This window comes from Lucilia sericata, unplaced genomic scaffold (genome assembly GCF_015586225.1).
Source record: "Lucilia sericata isolate MDLA Ls3-8-SP2 unplaced genomic scaffold, ASM1558622v1 Contig001429F_arrow, whole genome shotgun sequence".
In the NCBI taxonomy this organism is placed as follows: Eukaryota; Metazoa; Arthropoda; class Insecta; order Diptera; family Calliphoridae; genus Lucilia; species Lucilia sericata.
Window position 1 is genome coordinate 18,574 of NW_023995362.1, and position 16,758 is coordinate 35,331.

Consider the following 16,758-nt stretch of genomic DNA (forward strand, 5'->3'; position numbering starts at 1 on the left):
GAAATCCTAATTTTAAATGCCATCCTTAGAAGGCATTTACAAAACTACTTCCCGCCCGCCTTAAAATATTTCCAAGAAAGCAGATTATGAGAAAATACTTCCTTTTTGTAGTGGAATATAATTTAAAGCAGCACTCTCTCTCTCTCTCTTGATTTTAGTCCATTTGGTTTTCTCCACACAGAAAAAGAGCATGGTTGAGGTAACCATGATCAAAAAAATCAACATATTATGGTTAAATTTATGATTATAGTCTAAACATATTATGGTTATTGTAACTATTTTAAAATATCATTTTATGATCAAATACATTTATCATAATATTGTCATACATTTTTGGTACGTTTTCGTTCTTGAACTGGTACTTTTTGGCATTTATGCAATATTTAATCTAAAAAATATAATCAGACATATACCCAGGAAAAACTTCGCTTCCAATCCTACTTTTAATGACTTCTAGAATTCATTATTTTGTAGCTTTATTAGCTACTTTTTACATTACTAGGAATATATCTAATAATAACATTTTTTATACAGCTTATAGAAGTCATTATTTGAATATACAAAAAAGAATTTTGATACAATTTGAAATGAGTTATTATTAAACGATTATTAATGATATTTTTAGTAAATTTGGCATAAATTTTGTTCTGAAAAATGTCGAAAAGTCGGTAAGAGTATTACTGTATATATAAGTATATGAATTTAATATTAAAAATTTTAGTGTCCTACACGTCATCATCTATGAACACAATTAAGATTGGCAATAAAAAAATGTCAAAAATCGGCATTTTAAGGATGCTCACAACAAAAAAAGGAAAAATATTTCTAAAGATGAATAATTGGCATTTAAAAAATATTAAAGCTTTAATTTTTAAGTTTTTTTAACATTAATTTTTTTTTTATCTGTGAATTGTTATAGTCATTTTTTATATAATCGAGTATGTAAATATATTAAATGAATTTTTGTTACTTTATATATATATATATATGTATGTATAAAATATATATAAACTTTTCAATAAATTGAAAATCGAATCTTTTATTTCGGCTTCCCGGTAAGTACTTTTAGTTGATTTCTTTATAATATATTATATTTCTGCTTTTGCAGTCCTTTTAATAAGTCATTATTTTTTAACTTCCTGAAACAGTAATTTTAATTACATATTTTTTGCCTTGTTGTATGTCAATTTGTAACTACTTATTTTTTATCAGTTCTTGTAACTACATATTATTCTACAACTTCATGTTATAAAAAAAAGTACTTATTTTTAAGTTGCAATTACTTAAATGATAAGGGATTTCTTTTGGGTCATCACGAACAAAAATAAGTACATCTTGTACTAGAAAAGTAAGTAGTCTTTCCTTTGATTTCTACTTACTTTTCTACTTACTTTTGGAGCTAAGTTTTTGCTGGGTATCTTGATGCAATGAAAATCTATAAGAGTGAATTTTTTTTGCACTATTTCGTTCTTTAATTGGGACAGTTAATATTAATTTTATTTCATATTAAAAGCAAATTTCCTGAGTTTTTATATTTATGTTTCTAAAATTAAATCCAACAATGAATTACTTAAAACTTGTTTTAATTTAACATTGATATTTCAAAGTTTTACACATCATAAGTTAGTATATGGAAATTGTTTGGACTTATTTCTATTATAATTTTGCAAGAATAAACAGCAGCCAAAGTTAGCCAATCTAAGAAAAACCAGTAGAAGCCAAATTTAACAGCTAGACCAAGCAATATATTTGCTGTTTGTTTTTAATTATTTTGCTGTAAGAAAACATATTGCAAGAAGATTTAAGAAAACATGTGCAATTGTAGTTTTTAGGCTTTAATAAAAAGAACGCAACAAAACTTGATACACTTTTGCAGCAATATATAAGAATAAATGTTGCTGTCTTAAGTCTTTTGTTTTGGTGGGTTAAGTATGTGTGTGTGTGTGTGCGATGGTGTATTAAGAGTGCTCCTAAAATAAATCGATTTCTTGAATACAAGGTTAATATAAAAACGAGCTGTGAAAAAAATAGCTAAAAGTTAAAGTAACGGGTCCACCCTAATATGTTTTTATTTTTGTTTTATGCATCTGCAAAGTGCTTTAGTTTCAAATTTATTATTATAATTTAATGTCTTAAATGCTTCTATTTATTTCAGTTTATCAAATACATATCAAAAAAGATTTAAAAAAAAGTATTAAACTCAAACTCAACTCATATGTTGGTACTTTTTCTTTAGTTGAAGGCTTAGTTGACCATAAAAACCAGTATTACAATAATACTCTATAAAATAAGTAGAAAAAAAAACAACAACACCACACGATTAATGTTAAAACTACAAAAACATAAGAAAAAATTGGAAAAAAGAAACAAAACTTTAAAAACAAATTTAGAATGAAAATCCGCTAAAAGAGTCATATAAATAAATAAATAAATTAATCTGTATGGTAATCTAAGTAGAGTCCATGGATACTGCACATTGTTTTGGAAGCTGCTATTAGATTAATGCATGCAAGCCGACTTTGTGAGGCACTACAGTAATTGGATAAATTTTATATTATTTTTATTATTTTTTGCGATTAAATCAGTTATTGATACATCTATGTTAAAGGATCCATCTAGGATCCTATTTTTTATAAAACCTAATAGAATGCAAATTTTTTTTATTTTTCAACTTTAAAATATTTTAATTTCGGAGACCTTTAATAAGGCTTCGGCTGGGCTCAACCAAGATGTCGGAATATCATCCTAGCTAAAATGAAAATTTGTTATTTTACAAGAAAATCGAAAATTCCTCTGCTCATGGTCGTAAGGTGGGTTACTCCTCAAGATGGGGACTGTTGTGATAAAAACCCTGCAGTTCGACAAAGAGTCAATGCATCCGAAAAAGACTGTGATTTCCACTAACGTCTAAACACCTTTCGTCACGGATGTAATCTTTGTAAACGAGCGTGAAGATAATTGTCTCTTTAGTTTCCCCTTCGTAAGCGAGAGAGGGGACATTTAAGAAGCACTTGTCTGCCTCTTCGCAAACATAAGTGAAAGTGTTTTACGTCAAAACCTGCCATGACGGTCTTATTTCACAGTGATACAACCACAGGTGTTAGATGGCTCACCACCGTCCCTTTGAGTGGCTTGCATCCATATACATGTCCATGTACCAGCACTTCAGGCTGAAGTACTAGACCATTTCTCTAATCTCTGACTTCCGAGATGCAATAACATCATTTAAGTTTACAACAACGCAAATGGGATGGTCTCTGCTGATACGGCAATAGTATCTAGAGACGTATAAGATTCCGTACATCCATTACCATTCAATACAGCAGACTTTTCATTCACTCGACACATTAATTGAGAAAAACATCAGACACATTCACTCTATGTAAACAGGGTGGGAGTGATGCCCATATACCACCACATCATTCGATTATTATATATACTTGACACCCACTCATTTAAAGGTATCTGTAGCCTTTTTCGGCAACAGATCTTAACTTATCCCGAAATACTTCTAGATTTAACCGTTAATCAGTCATTTAAACTATATTATCTTCCCTCGAGTTTGGATTTAAACCACAGCCATCACGTGCACCCCGAAGGAACCTCTCCAATAACCGCCACAAAACAAAGTTCGAATCTCTACTCTGTGTGCTACTGGTTCCCGTGGTACATAATTACATGACTCACTGGTTCGACTCCAGATCAAATCATAAAAGACGAAGATACATTTGACACCATAGTACCGGTAGACTAGAGACATTGAAAGTACTAATTTTCCCTCGGATTTCAGTTAGACAAAGCTGAAGGCATTTCATCAAGTTAACATGTCCCGGGGGAGGGATAGCTTTTATCAGTTGTCTTTGTCATTTGATACCTTTAGGCTTTTAGAAAATATAAAAACCTTAAAATCTTTAGAACTCGAGGAATTATTTTTCGAAATATAAACTCGAATAGTTTTTGCCTAGATCCATGTTAAGTTTTATTCGAATTGCACTAGTCGTTTATTTTCAAACGCTTTCTATACGACACCTATGTGTAGGTGCATTAAATCGGAAGACATGCATCTAGGCCACTATCGGAACTGTTGTGCTCTCCTTTTCATGGAAAATGTTTGTTGTTAAAAGCAAAAACCTTATATAGTATTTACTGTATATGTATTATCGTTCGATGTCCAGAAACTCAGTTTCCTTAGAATTTTCTAATCAGTGTTCATGAGGGATGTTATATCTGGTGTAATATCACTCCCAAGATATTTGGATGTAATTTCAGCGAAATCCTGACAATGGCAAAGAAAGTGCTACAGAGTTTCAATGTCCTCTCTTCATGCTATACATTCGTCTGAATCCGCACGACCAATTTTGTATATCAATACCCTGTGTGTCTACTCAGAATACTTGAGTGGAGACAGAGGCTCACACTTGCTCATTTTGAGGAAGCCCGTCCTGCTCTGGTCCATAGGACCTTTGCGGTTCTACCCGCCATTTCAATATTCCCAAAGGACTTATGGGTTTCTCTTATCCATATTTTTAATGGTTTTCTGTTCGTCAGATTATCTAAAATTCGATCTTTCTCCTATCGGCTTAAATAATAGTACAAATGGAAGTTTAACCTTATCGGACCTATGAGTTAAAATTCTATTTAAAGCTTTTTACACCGAAGTTTGTTTTAAATTTGGATGGCACTGTCTATAATTTCGTCTATCGTTGCAATTTTATAGGAAGTTTTAACCATTAAACCGGGCCGTAATTATTAACAAATTTGACACCCATACATCTAATCAATTAGATTCCAATATTCGCAAAAGTGCTTAGATCTGACTATCCATTAGGGATTTCTACTTAAACATTTCCTCGTTTTTTTCGAAAATTTAAGCAGGAAAATTTATTTGGAAACCCCACGATCAAGTTAGAATAACTAAAAAATTTACTGTAGGGTACTCAAAACAGAAAAAAAGTCGTGCAAAAACTTTCAGAAAACAAAACACAATTTTAAATATCATTGAACTATTTACTAACAGCATTTGTTACAATAAGAAAATTTTATAAAAAAACGTTGTAAATTAAAAAAAATAAAAAAAACTTACAAAATCTTTATATATTTTTTTAATAATTAAAATTTTTAAAAACTTGTTGAAATTTTAAAATACTTAATTTTTTTTAAATCCAAATTTAACACAAAATTTTTCTTTTAAATTTTTTTTTAGAAATTTTAATTTATATGTTAATAACGGTCGCACTAAAAAATTCACTTTATTTTTTGTTTGCAGTTTCAACACTAAAATTTTTAAAAATATATATTTTTTTAAGAAAAATATTAGAAAATTTTCTTATATTTTTGTGTTAAATGTTCGCTTAAGCGCGTACCGTATACGACTAATTACTTGCACCGTTTGCTCTCAACTTTTAAATTCTTTTTGAATGCTTTTTCAAAATAAAGCCAATGAAACCCCAATGTTGGTTGGTTGTTTAGTTAGTCTGAGGTACTTACTCACTCACTGGTCTGGTCTGGTCTCATCGTATTCACACACAACTTTAACTTCAAATGTTACATTTACGTTGTTGTTGTTGCTTTTAAGCTGCATACAAAATATGTGTCGGTTGGTCGTTGGAAAAAAAAAAATAATAAAATAATACAATAAATAGTTCGTACGTTTTAGCTCTCAAAATGTACAAGAGTGTATCGTTTTTATTTTTTTGTTGTGCAAAATCGTTTGAAGCTAGAAAAAAAAAACACAAGAAGATACAAAATTTACCGCTAAATGTCTTGTTTGGTTTTGTTTTGGCATGATGGGTCGTTCGTTTGGTCGGTGGTTTTTGTGGCACTCACGTGCTAAACTTTATGGCTTGCAAATTGAATACAATCAAAAGCTTTCGTTTGAGAGTTTTGAAAAAAGCTTTGCTTTATTCTCTTGTTTTTCTCAGAGAGATAAATTCACTAATTGTATACGAAAAGTTTTCGGAATTAAATTGGTTTGTGAATTTACTAATTGTGCGACTATGAATGTTTAACCCCTTATGCGGTACACATTTCTTGAGGAATTCTTTAAAAATGCTGTGTATAACTAATGTTTAATAATTGTTCGTTGGTCAAGTATTTAGAATGGAACAATAATCTTAAATACCCCTTATAAACTAGAAATCTACATTTTAAAAGTTTTAAGACGGTGCCCTTACTTAGACTAGTCTATAGTCTAGTCTATAGTATAGTCTATAGTCTAGTCTATAGTCTAGTCTATAGTCTAGTCTATAGTCTAGTCTATAGTCTAGTCTATAGTCTAGTCTATAGTCTAGTCTATAGTCTAGTCTATAGTCTAGTCTATAGTCTAGTCTATAGTCTAGTCTATAGTCTAGTCTATAGTCTAGTCTATAGTCTAGTCTATAGTCTAGTCTATAGTCTAGTCTACTAGTCTATAGTCTAGTCTATAGTCTAGTCTATAGTCTAGTCTATAGTCTAGTCTATAGTCTAGTCTATAGTCTAGTCTATAGTCTAGTCTATAGTCTAGTCTATAGTCTAGTCTATAGTCTAGTCTATAGTCTAGTCTATAGTCTAGTCTATAGTCTAGTCTATAGTCTAGTCTATAGTCTAGTCTATAGTCTAGTCTATAGTCTAGTCTATAGTCTAGTCTATAGTCTAGTCTAGTCTATAGTCTAGTCTATAGTCTAGTCTATAGTCTAGTCTATAGTCTAGTCTATAGTCTAGTCTATAGTCTAGTCTATAGTCTAGTCTATAGTCTAGTCTATAGTCTAGTCTATAGTCTAGTCTATAGTCTAGTCTATAGTCTAGTCTATAGTCTAGTCTATAGTCTAGTCTAGTCTAGTCTATAGTCTAGTCTATAGTCTAGTCTATAGTCTAGTCTAGTCTATAGTCTAGTCTATAGTCTAGTCTATAGTCTAGTCTATAGCCTAGTCTATAGCCTAGTCTATAGTCTAGTCTGTAGTCTAGTCTATAGTCTAGTCTATATGTAGTCTATAGTCTACAAATGGAATGACAAATTTATGTATACCCTTCTCACAAAGGTGTAGGGTATAAAAATTTGAAAAAATTGAATGTATTAGTTTTCTTGTAAACTAAAAGCGAAATGTATCAAGCTTTAATTGAAGAATTCTCGAAGAGATAACAAGATATGTCAAATGTTAAGCCTTTATTTTGAAGCTGTCGGAATGGGCTACATGTATTTTATAAATAAGGTTATCTTGGCGCTATTATAATGTCTCAAAAAGAGCCAAAAATATTGTTTTTCTGAGACCAGATTATGATCAATCTTTTAGAAAAGTATACTTTCTTCTCTGAATTAAAAATTTGTCGGAAAGTGTAATTTACGAGATACCAAATTATTTTCGAAATAAAATGTTTCTCAACTACTTTGCATTGTTGTAAGCAAATCATTCTATTGAAAAATCTCAGTTTGAGAACGATGATGAATCATCCAAAACTTGACTAATTTGTAAATTTTGCAGTGATTTTTTAGGTGTTGCTCATTCCATCTAAACATAAGATCTTTTAAGAATTTATATATTGAAATATTGTTTTTACAACATATGATTTTATTATTTTTGTTTAGGTGAAAAAAAATTTATATTTTTGACACATGTATTTTAAAACTTAATAAAATGTTTAAAAACAATATTTATAGCTTATTTATAACATACAACAGGGTTGAGTTTAAAACCTACCCTATTGGAAGTCCCCACACAAAAATAAAATTGTTATTGTGAACCAAGAGTGTAAACAAAGTGGTGGATACGAAAGTGTTACGTCACGTAACTTACATATGATGGGACAACGTAAGTTCTTTTATACCTACTGCGCAGGACAGAATTTAACGATTTTTTTTCGCTACTAAGTGTGGTGATTATAACAGCAAACACTGTTAAGAAAAACTTTGGATTTTCATTTATCGTAAAACACGACACGAACAACAGTGCAAACGAAAAAGAATTTTCTTTTAAAACGGTCAAAAAGTTGAAAAATTAAATAAAACTTATTTTTTTTTTTAAATAAAAACAATTGATAACGAGAAAAAACGATTTAATAATGTGAATCTTAATTGAAAAAAACTATTAAACGAAAATAGAAAATTTGGTGAAAAAAAAATCCTGAAGAAAAATACAGAAAATATTGTATGTAGACCTACGACACAAACGTATATGAGCAAAAATAAAAAAATATAGGGAAAATTACAGAAATTTTTTTAAAAAAATATTTAAATTTGTTTAACAAATTTCAAAAACTTAAAGTGAAAAGTTGAAAAAACTCATTAAATATTTGTGTTTTATTACATTGAACTTGAAATTACACAAAAAAAACCTAGAAATCCCAAAGTGAAAATTTATTAATCATACATCCTTTTAACACTCAGCAAAAAAAAAAAAACTAGGAAAGACGGTCATAGCTAGGGGAGCAAATTAAAGAAGAAAAAAAAAACACGAACGAATGATTCATACTTGTCATTTGTAGAAAAAAAAAGAAACACTCATATAAAATATATTACTACAATATTTAGTCCTTTGGAGAAAAAAAGCATAATACACACTCATACTCCAACAGAAATCCTTTCAAAGTCATTTGTTGTTTTACTTTGCACACTGTACATTAGAGAATAACATAGAAAAGAGAGTGAGTAGTAGTAGTGTGTGTGTGTTTTTTAACATTTGTTACTTTTGCTTACTCCCTGCTATATATATAGAGAGAGAGAGCGAGAACAAAAACCTAGCATACTTAAAGGCATAATATCGATTTCATCTTGAAGTGAAGTTTTTTATATATCGATACGAAAGAAAAAAAAAAAAACACAAATAGAAAAAATTTGCACGTATTGTAGTGTTTGGCAAAGAACTTCTTTACTACGACGCATTTTTGAAAAAAATTATCTATTTCTAGTTTGTGCAAAAAACAAAAACATTTAAAAAGTATAAAACCGTTTTTATTTTGCTAATAAACAAAATGGGCGAAGAATACAGCCCAGATATCAGCGCTATGTCAACAAGTAAGTTAAATATTTAAAAACCTTATAAATTCCAGTTTTATTTTTAGTTTTTTTAATCCGTAACCCATCTCCACTCCAAAAAAATCTAGTTATTTTGTTTTTTTTTTCTTAGAATTATTCATCAATTAGCAGCATAAGTTTAGGCAGACAATTGGGTTAGGGTGGGCAGTTATTTCGTTTGTTATTGAAACGATTCTCTTCTTTTTTTTGCGTTGGTGTTGCAAACAGTTTTCTATTAATAACTTTTTTGTTTAGTAACTAACATATTTAACATATTGTTAATACTGTAGTGAATTTTACTCTTTTGTTTGAGGATTGTTTTATCTAAAATGGAAAATAACAAAAGAAAAAAAAAAAAAAAAGAAAACTAAATTGTATAAGAATCAAGGTTGTTGTATTTTAATTATAATTTTCATGGTAAAATATAGTTATTATAGCTAAATGGTACAGTACTAGAGCTAATTGTATCGATAGCTAATGATTACTTTTGTTACTGTTTTATATACAAAGATTTCTCAGTAGATATTTTTCAAGAAACCGCACAAAAGACAAACAAACAGACAGACAGACGTAACGCGAACACCCTTATCTGGGGTTATGACAATAAGTGAAGGTTAGAATTTATAAAATTGATTGCAAAATTACTGATAACTCTGATGATTTGCATGCTTGAGTCACTTCTGAACGAAGTCGTATTACTCAGATTATCTCCATTACATCTGGGATTTGATCGTATCCTGAAGTTTGAAAAATCGTTATTTTTGGCCCTTTTTGAGACGTCGTACCAAAACCGCAAAAAGACAAACAGACATATCGCGAACGCCTTTATCTGGGGTTATAACAACAAGCGAACGTTAAAAGAACTTCAGGCCAACATTGATTACGAAATTACTGATAACTCTGCCGATTTGCATGCCTGGATTCACAACTTTCCAAGGTTGTTCCAATCGACTCAAAATCACTTTCTGATTTGTTTTAACGATGTCCATTAACGGAACAGAACTTCATTCTGTTAACTGTAAAATAAAGGCTTAATATCGGGCATATCTTCTTCTTCTTTCAAGATATCGTCACCTAAATCTTGAGAACAAATACTTCCTATTTGTCAGAGACAATGCAATAAGGATTAATCAAGGCTGGTTCGCCTGTCTGACATTACAGGCCCCCACGGGCATGTTATCCTTGATGATACATCCCATCTTGGTGTATTGCAATCCGGGGGTATATAGGTGCTACCGGGACTATAAGTGGTGCTTACAGATTACTGCCTGGTTTAGTCCTTGCATAAACTGGAAAGAGGTCTAACCAGAGAACCATATAATCTGGTACTACGGGTGGCTAGTTGCCGCAGGACTATGACCAGTCTCGTCAGTTGGTTGAGGTTCCTTCGGGATCCACGTAGTGGCTGTGGTTAAAACCCAAATTCGCGGGAAGAGTGATAAGTTCGGTGCTGTTGCCGAAACAATTGATACCCCACAAAGGAGCGGCTGTGGTACTAAGCGTTGAAAATGGGTTGGTGTCAATGTAGAGGTATGCGGGCCTCACTCCACCCGTATACCTAAATGAGTGTGTCGTATGTTTTTCTCTTATCAATGGGAAATGCACAAGATAACTTACGACATGAAATAATAGAAATATAAAAGGTGAACACTGGGTGCTAGGCAAACACGCAAGTCGGATTGGGTCCCTTTCAATAAATATTGTAGCAGTTGCAAGGCACAGAATGCTCTGCTCTAGCCGCTAAGAGAAACAGGTTCCTTGGCAATTTCTTCAACCATAGTGAGATATCTAGGTCCTGAGATTTGTTTCGTCTACAGACTATACTATATCTGACGATTGGAGTGGTACTGTCGAAAGTGAGTCCTTTCGAATCTACTTGACTGTTCGAGTGTAGTGAACTACCATAATATCCAACCAACCCATTATTCTAGTGATATCGGTGGCGTAAATATCCACCTGGAACACCTGCTATACAAAATGTTTACAGATCTATGTCCAGGAATACTTATTATTCTAAAATGTCTTGCACACTCATTGAGAAATGCTCGGGGTTTTCAGATTAAACTATATGTTCTGTAAACAAACGCTATACAGTGTTAGAACCCTACAGTAATCTGGTAGTCTTCAGGAGACTTCATTCAATACAAAATCTGCCACCTACCCTTTTACCATTCTTGTAGTCCTCAGTGAATCCTTTGGAAACATTATAGGCGGAGGTATGAATCATAAATCACTATTAGGAATAAGCATATGGAAGAATCGTATTGTGTTGTGATAATCTCTGTTTAAAGGTCTTTGACAATTGGCCGAAGCTCCATTAATGGACCAACTTTCGATTTTCTTTTTAGGTATATTGATATTTGATGTATGGTATTATCTAAGCATTAGGGCATCAGACATTTTATTCTTACTATTTCTTAACTTTCAATATATTTTGTTTTTCTTCATTGAATTTTCTACAAAACTAATCTTTTTTTTCAATTTTCCCTTCTCTCCAGTACTTCCAGCTATTTTGGGTCTCATATCAGCAGGTGCCCTCTGGGCAGTTGCTTGTATATGTGCCCGTCAGATGCGCGCTCGCAATCGTAAACAAAATCAACATGATTCAACATTTCCCTTTCAACCAACACGTCGTCCGACAGCTGTTCGTTCGCCTAGTGGTCAACCACCCCACTACTTGAAGAAATCACCCTCACCAACTGGCACCAAACAATTGGGTATATTGCAGCCAATGCAGGAACAAACCGCCACATCACCCATTTCACCGCAAACGGTAAAATATATGGAAGAGGATGAAACCAAATCGTCGAAGCTTAACAAATATAATGGCACCGAAAAACTTTCACCCATGGAAGCTAAGTTAAGTCCTACTGGTAGTGGTGGCAGTAATGGTATGTCCGCTAACGGCGCCAAAGGTGGCAATAGCAATCAGGTGTCAGTGATGCAAGAATCTGTAGTAAGCAACATGAGTGTAAGTGAAATGAATATGGAGCAATATGGCAAATTGGGTTCGATATTCTTTAAATTGCGTTATTTGGGTGAGCGTAATGCTTTGATGGTCTCCATAATACGTTGTCGTGGTTTACCCTGCAAGAGTGGTAGTGGCAATAATGGAGGTAATTCTGCTAATGGCAACAAATCTAATGATATACCAGCTGGTATGAATGGTCGTACTCAATCGGCAACTGATCCCTATGTCAAGTTGCAATTATTGCCCGATAAACAGCACAAAGTTAAGACCCGTGTTGTACGCAATACCCGTAATCCAGTCTACGATGAGGACTTCACTTTCTATGGCTTAAACATTAATGATCTACAGAATATGTCTTTGCATTTCGTCATATTGAGCTTTGATCGTTATTCACGTGACGATGTTATTGGTGAGGTGGTGTGTCCTCTTTCCTCCATTGAAATTGGCGATATTTCGAAAGAAGCCTTGTCGATTAGCAAGGAAATTCAACCACGCAGTTTGAAGATACGTGCCCAAGGACGTGGTGAATTATTGATTTCATTGTGTTGGCAACCAGCTGCCGGACGTTTGACCGTTGTATTATTGAAGGCTCGCAATTTGCCACGTATGGATGTGACCGGTCTGGCTGATCCTTACGTTAAAATCTATTTATTGTACAATGGTCAGCGTATTGCTAAGAAAAAGACTCACGTTAAGAAACGTACACTGAGTCCTGTTTTTAATGAAAGTTTTGCTTTCGATATACCAGCAGCTGAGGTAGGTCGAAGAGATTAGTTGATAGTTTAAGTATAAGGTGATTATTAATTTGAATTCTTATGTGCTCCTTTTTTATAGGGCTCCGGAGCTACCTTGGATGGTGTGTCACTTGAATTAATGTTACTCGACTGGGATCGTGTTACCAAAAATGAGGTGAGTTAATAAAATTTACTGTGGTCATATTTAATGACAGTTTCTGGACTATATGTATGAAATTTTGATATAGGCCAGAAATAAAAGATAACGCAAAAGTGTGAACAATCAAAACTGCCTTTTTAGCAGACGTAGTACCCCTTCATCCTAAGCAAACATGACCATTATGAAAAATAAATTTTGACATTAATTCTAATTTTACAAAATCGCTTTTTGGTGATTTGCTAGCAAATGGTATTTATTAATTCGGCCCACACGACAGGGTGTTAACAGGAAGTCGATGATGCAGGTAGCTTGTTAATGAAAATCGGCCGACATTTGACTTTATTCACATATCTTTATCATCATAACAGACTTAAGTTATGTACTAGTGTCAGCAATCATTGGTCATGTATGATACAGATTTTATCAGTCTCTAAGTTTTGAAAATGTAGACCAAATTTGCACTTCGGGTTTATTTGCACGCAGCGTAAAAAAGTTCTACATGGTTCTTGCTGCTCCCAGGGAACTAAATCTATTTGGTCGTTCGTTAAAAGTGACAATCCAATTTCATAACGACCGCCAGAACCTACCACTTTCGGAACGATCACTCTGCGATTGGAAGACTAGCAAAGTAATAGTTCAAGATATTTCAGAGGTGTTTGAGAACGGTAATAAGTTCTCTCGATATATTTCGAGCTTTCACAGAGATCTCGTTATGTGAAACGAATTCAAAGATACAGCAAGACTCCGCTCTTTCTCATAAACGACACTCTATATAGTTTTCTACTCAATCAACTCATTTACAGATGGCAGCATTCAAGTGTAACGGGTTTTCAAGACTAGACAAGACTATAGACTAGACTATAGACTAGACTATAGACTAGACTATAGACTAGACTATAGACTAGACTATAGACTAGACTATATACTAGACTATAGACTAGACTATAGACTAGACTATAGACTAGACTATAGACTAGACTATAGACTAGACTATAGACTAGACTATAGACTAGACTATAGACTAGACTATAGACTAGACTATAGACTAGACTATAGACTAGACTATAGACTAGACTATAGACTAGACTATAGACTAGACTATAGACTAGACTATAGACTAGACTATAGACTAGACTATAGACTAGACTATAGACTAGACTAGACTAGACTATTTACTATGCTATAGACTAGACTATTGACTAGACTATAGACTAGACTACTAGATTATAGACTAGGTAATAAACTAGACTATATACTAGATTATGGGCTAGACTATAAACTATACTATAGAGGATGACACCTCTTGTAGTAAAACAAATTGACAAAATATGATCGAATTATGATCGCTAAAAGTGGTTTGTTATTAGAAATTAATCACTGTTTTAAATTGAGAAGAGTTCAGATCATAATTGATCCAAGTTTTCATAAAAATCTTCTTCCGAAAATTGCTCTAATGCTCATATATTAAAAGTTTAGAAGTTTCGGAATAGTTTAATAATATATCTTTCTCACTTGTTCGTTCGTCTAATGATACTTTCACATATCAAATTCTCCCTTATTATAAAACTTATTAATTTATTTTATATTTCAATAGGTAATCGGACGACTTGAATTGGGAGGACCAAATTCAAATGGCACAGCTCTTAATCATTGGAATGAAGTGTGCAATTCACCAAGAAGACAAATTGCTGAATGGCATAAATTAAATGAGTAAATTAAGCTGAACGAAATGGATAAGCTGAAAACCAATAGATAGAGCTAAAAGAGAGGGATACAGAAATAAAGAACAGGATTTCAAATCGAAACAAAGAAATATTAGAGAAAATATATAACGTAATATATAAGTAAACGATATAAATTAAATTAAAAAATAATTTAAGATTGAGAAAGTAAACAAAAAACACAAAAAATAACAACATTATTTAACAAACTAAATTAAATCTTTTACACAGATATAAAAAAAAAACAAAACAAATACTATAGGTAAAACACAAACAGGAAATCTTTAACAAAAAAAGCTCTAAAAAACACATTTTTATGTAAATTATATGACTTAAAAAAAAAATTATTTAAAAACATTAATTATGAGCATGATATTAAAATTTAAAGAAAACTAAAATACATATTTTTTTTTCGGATAATTTGAATATTACTCAGTTTAAACCACAGTTAAACTATAGATAAACTTGATTTTAAAACAAAGCAACTTATAGTTTAAACTTTAAACTAAAAGAGAGCGTATAGAGAGTTGTCCTTTAAAGTGGCTGAGTATTTAAATATTAATTTGAAATTATACACTCAAAGCATAAATGTTAGTACTTATGATATTATTATTTTATTTTTTTTAATATTATATTTAAGTTTTTTATAATTTAGTTTTTCAAATAAAAACAAAGTATTTGTATCATAAATTTAAAAATAAAAAAAAACGCTTAATTATTAAAAAAAATATATATAATAAACAACAAGTATATTATAAATGTATTATGTTTCTATGTTAAAACAAAAAAAAAATAATTCCCCCAAACAATTAAATGTTAGTAAAGAAAAAACTGTATTAGAATTATATGCAATTAGTTGTAAGTACAACATGAAACAAAAGTCCACTTTTCTTAAGACCCTAGTTGACACCCCGCCCCCCACACTTTTTCCAAAACACACATACACATTAAGCCAACACTTACTACTAAACATTGGAAACTCTGAGATATCGTTTAAAAGATTTTAATTGAAATTCGACAATTGAAATTTTTGAAAAAAAACTACAAATTTACACAAATAAAAAAAAAAAAAAAATCACTCAAACTTTATTACTCGTACATACACAACAATCATTTAAAGAAAACATTTACGAGAAATGAACAAATTTAATTTTGATATAAAGAAATTATTTAAAATTTATTTCTATTAGAATAATTTTTTTTAATTATAAGAACTTGTTTATATATATATAATTTGCCAATGAAGTTTTGGTTTGTTTTGAGAAATGAATTCATGAAAAGGGGTTTTAAATGGAAAAAAATAAATATAGATCGATATAGTAGATCTTTTTTTAACCGCTCTTAAATTGCTTAATTGGCCCACTGTTATGGTAATTATATTGAGAGAAATTTCAAATTAAATTTTCAAAACTAAATGTTTTGGTCCTACGAACCTTGCTATATAAAATTACACTGTAAATGCCAACTTACAAATCTAAGAATTTGGTCCTTCGAAAAGTTGAAAGTTGTCAAACGAAAGTTTCTTGATTATTTTGGTCCTGCGAAAAGTTCAAAGTTGTAAAACGAAAGCGATATTGGATTTCCTTAAACAATTTGAAATTATTCTTTTTTAAAAAAATTCTAACAAATTGAAACTTTTTTAAAATTATACTTTTTTTAACAACTGGTACTTTTTGAATGATAAACTACTCTCCTAAATAATGCACTTTTTATCGAAAAGAACTTTTTATAAAATAAACATACTTATCATATGATACCAATTTTACTACTTATTGATAATTGGAAAATGTTAATTAATGACAGTTATTGTTATCTTTTGTCAATAATTAGATAAAAAATACTTTTGTTTTTCATCAAAAGACAAATTGTTTGAAAATTTTACTTGTTAACCAACCGGTAATTGTTTACCAAAGGTTGGGTACTACCAAACGAAACTTGTTTTATTGAGAAAAATTACTATTACAGTTAAAAAGCTAAAAAAAGCTTATTATTTCTTCATTCATATTTTAACTCTTTACTTTAACACCATGATGCTCCACGTTCACTTACAAATAACTACTTAAATAAATACTTACAAATAGGGAGTTAAAAAGAATAGGAACCTATTCGACAGTTCGCTGGCTTACTTACAACACCACTGCTTAGTTTTCTTTTTATTGTGGTTCAAATAATTGTACTTTTTTGAG

General features: G+C 31.3%; 1 protein-coding gene across 1 annotated transcript; it reads left to right on the plus strand.

Annotated features, from left to right (window-relative positions):
- Window positions 1–7,898: 7,898 nt before the first annotated feature.
- LOC119611354 (synaptotagmin-4) lies at window positions 7,899–14,685 on the plus strand. Its single transcript, XM_037966907.1, has 5 exons — window positions 7,899–8,120; window positions 8,687–8,986; window positions 11,485–12,713; window positions 12,792–12,866; window positions 14,446–14,685. Exons 2-5 carry the CDS (start codon window positions 8,944–8,946, stop codon window positions 14,563–14,565), a joined length of 1,467 nt encoding a protein of 488 aa, XP_037822835.1. The 5' UTR covers window positions 7,899–8,120; window positions 8,687–8,943; the 3' UTR covers window positions 14,566–14,685.
- The last annotated feature ends 2,073 nt before the right edge of the window (window positions 14,686–16,758 follow it).

Bases quoted from the DNA above. Each gene is read 5' to 3' on its own strand.
- LOC119611354 (XM_037966907.1), top strand. From the start codon at position 8,944: ATGGGCGAAGAATACAGCCCAGATATCAGCGCTATGTCAACAA. The intron at 8,987-11,484 runs GTAAGTTAAATA...CCTTCTCTCCAG, and splicing joins TATCAGCGCTATGTCAACAA to TACTTCCAGCTATTTTGGGT. The intron at 12,867-14,445 runs GTGAGTTAATAA...ATATTTCAATAG, and splicing joins ATCGTGTTACCAAAAATGAG to GTAATCGGACGACTTGAATT.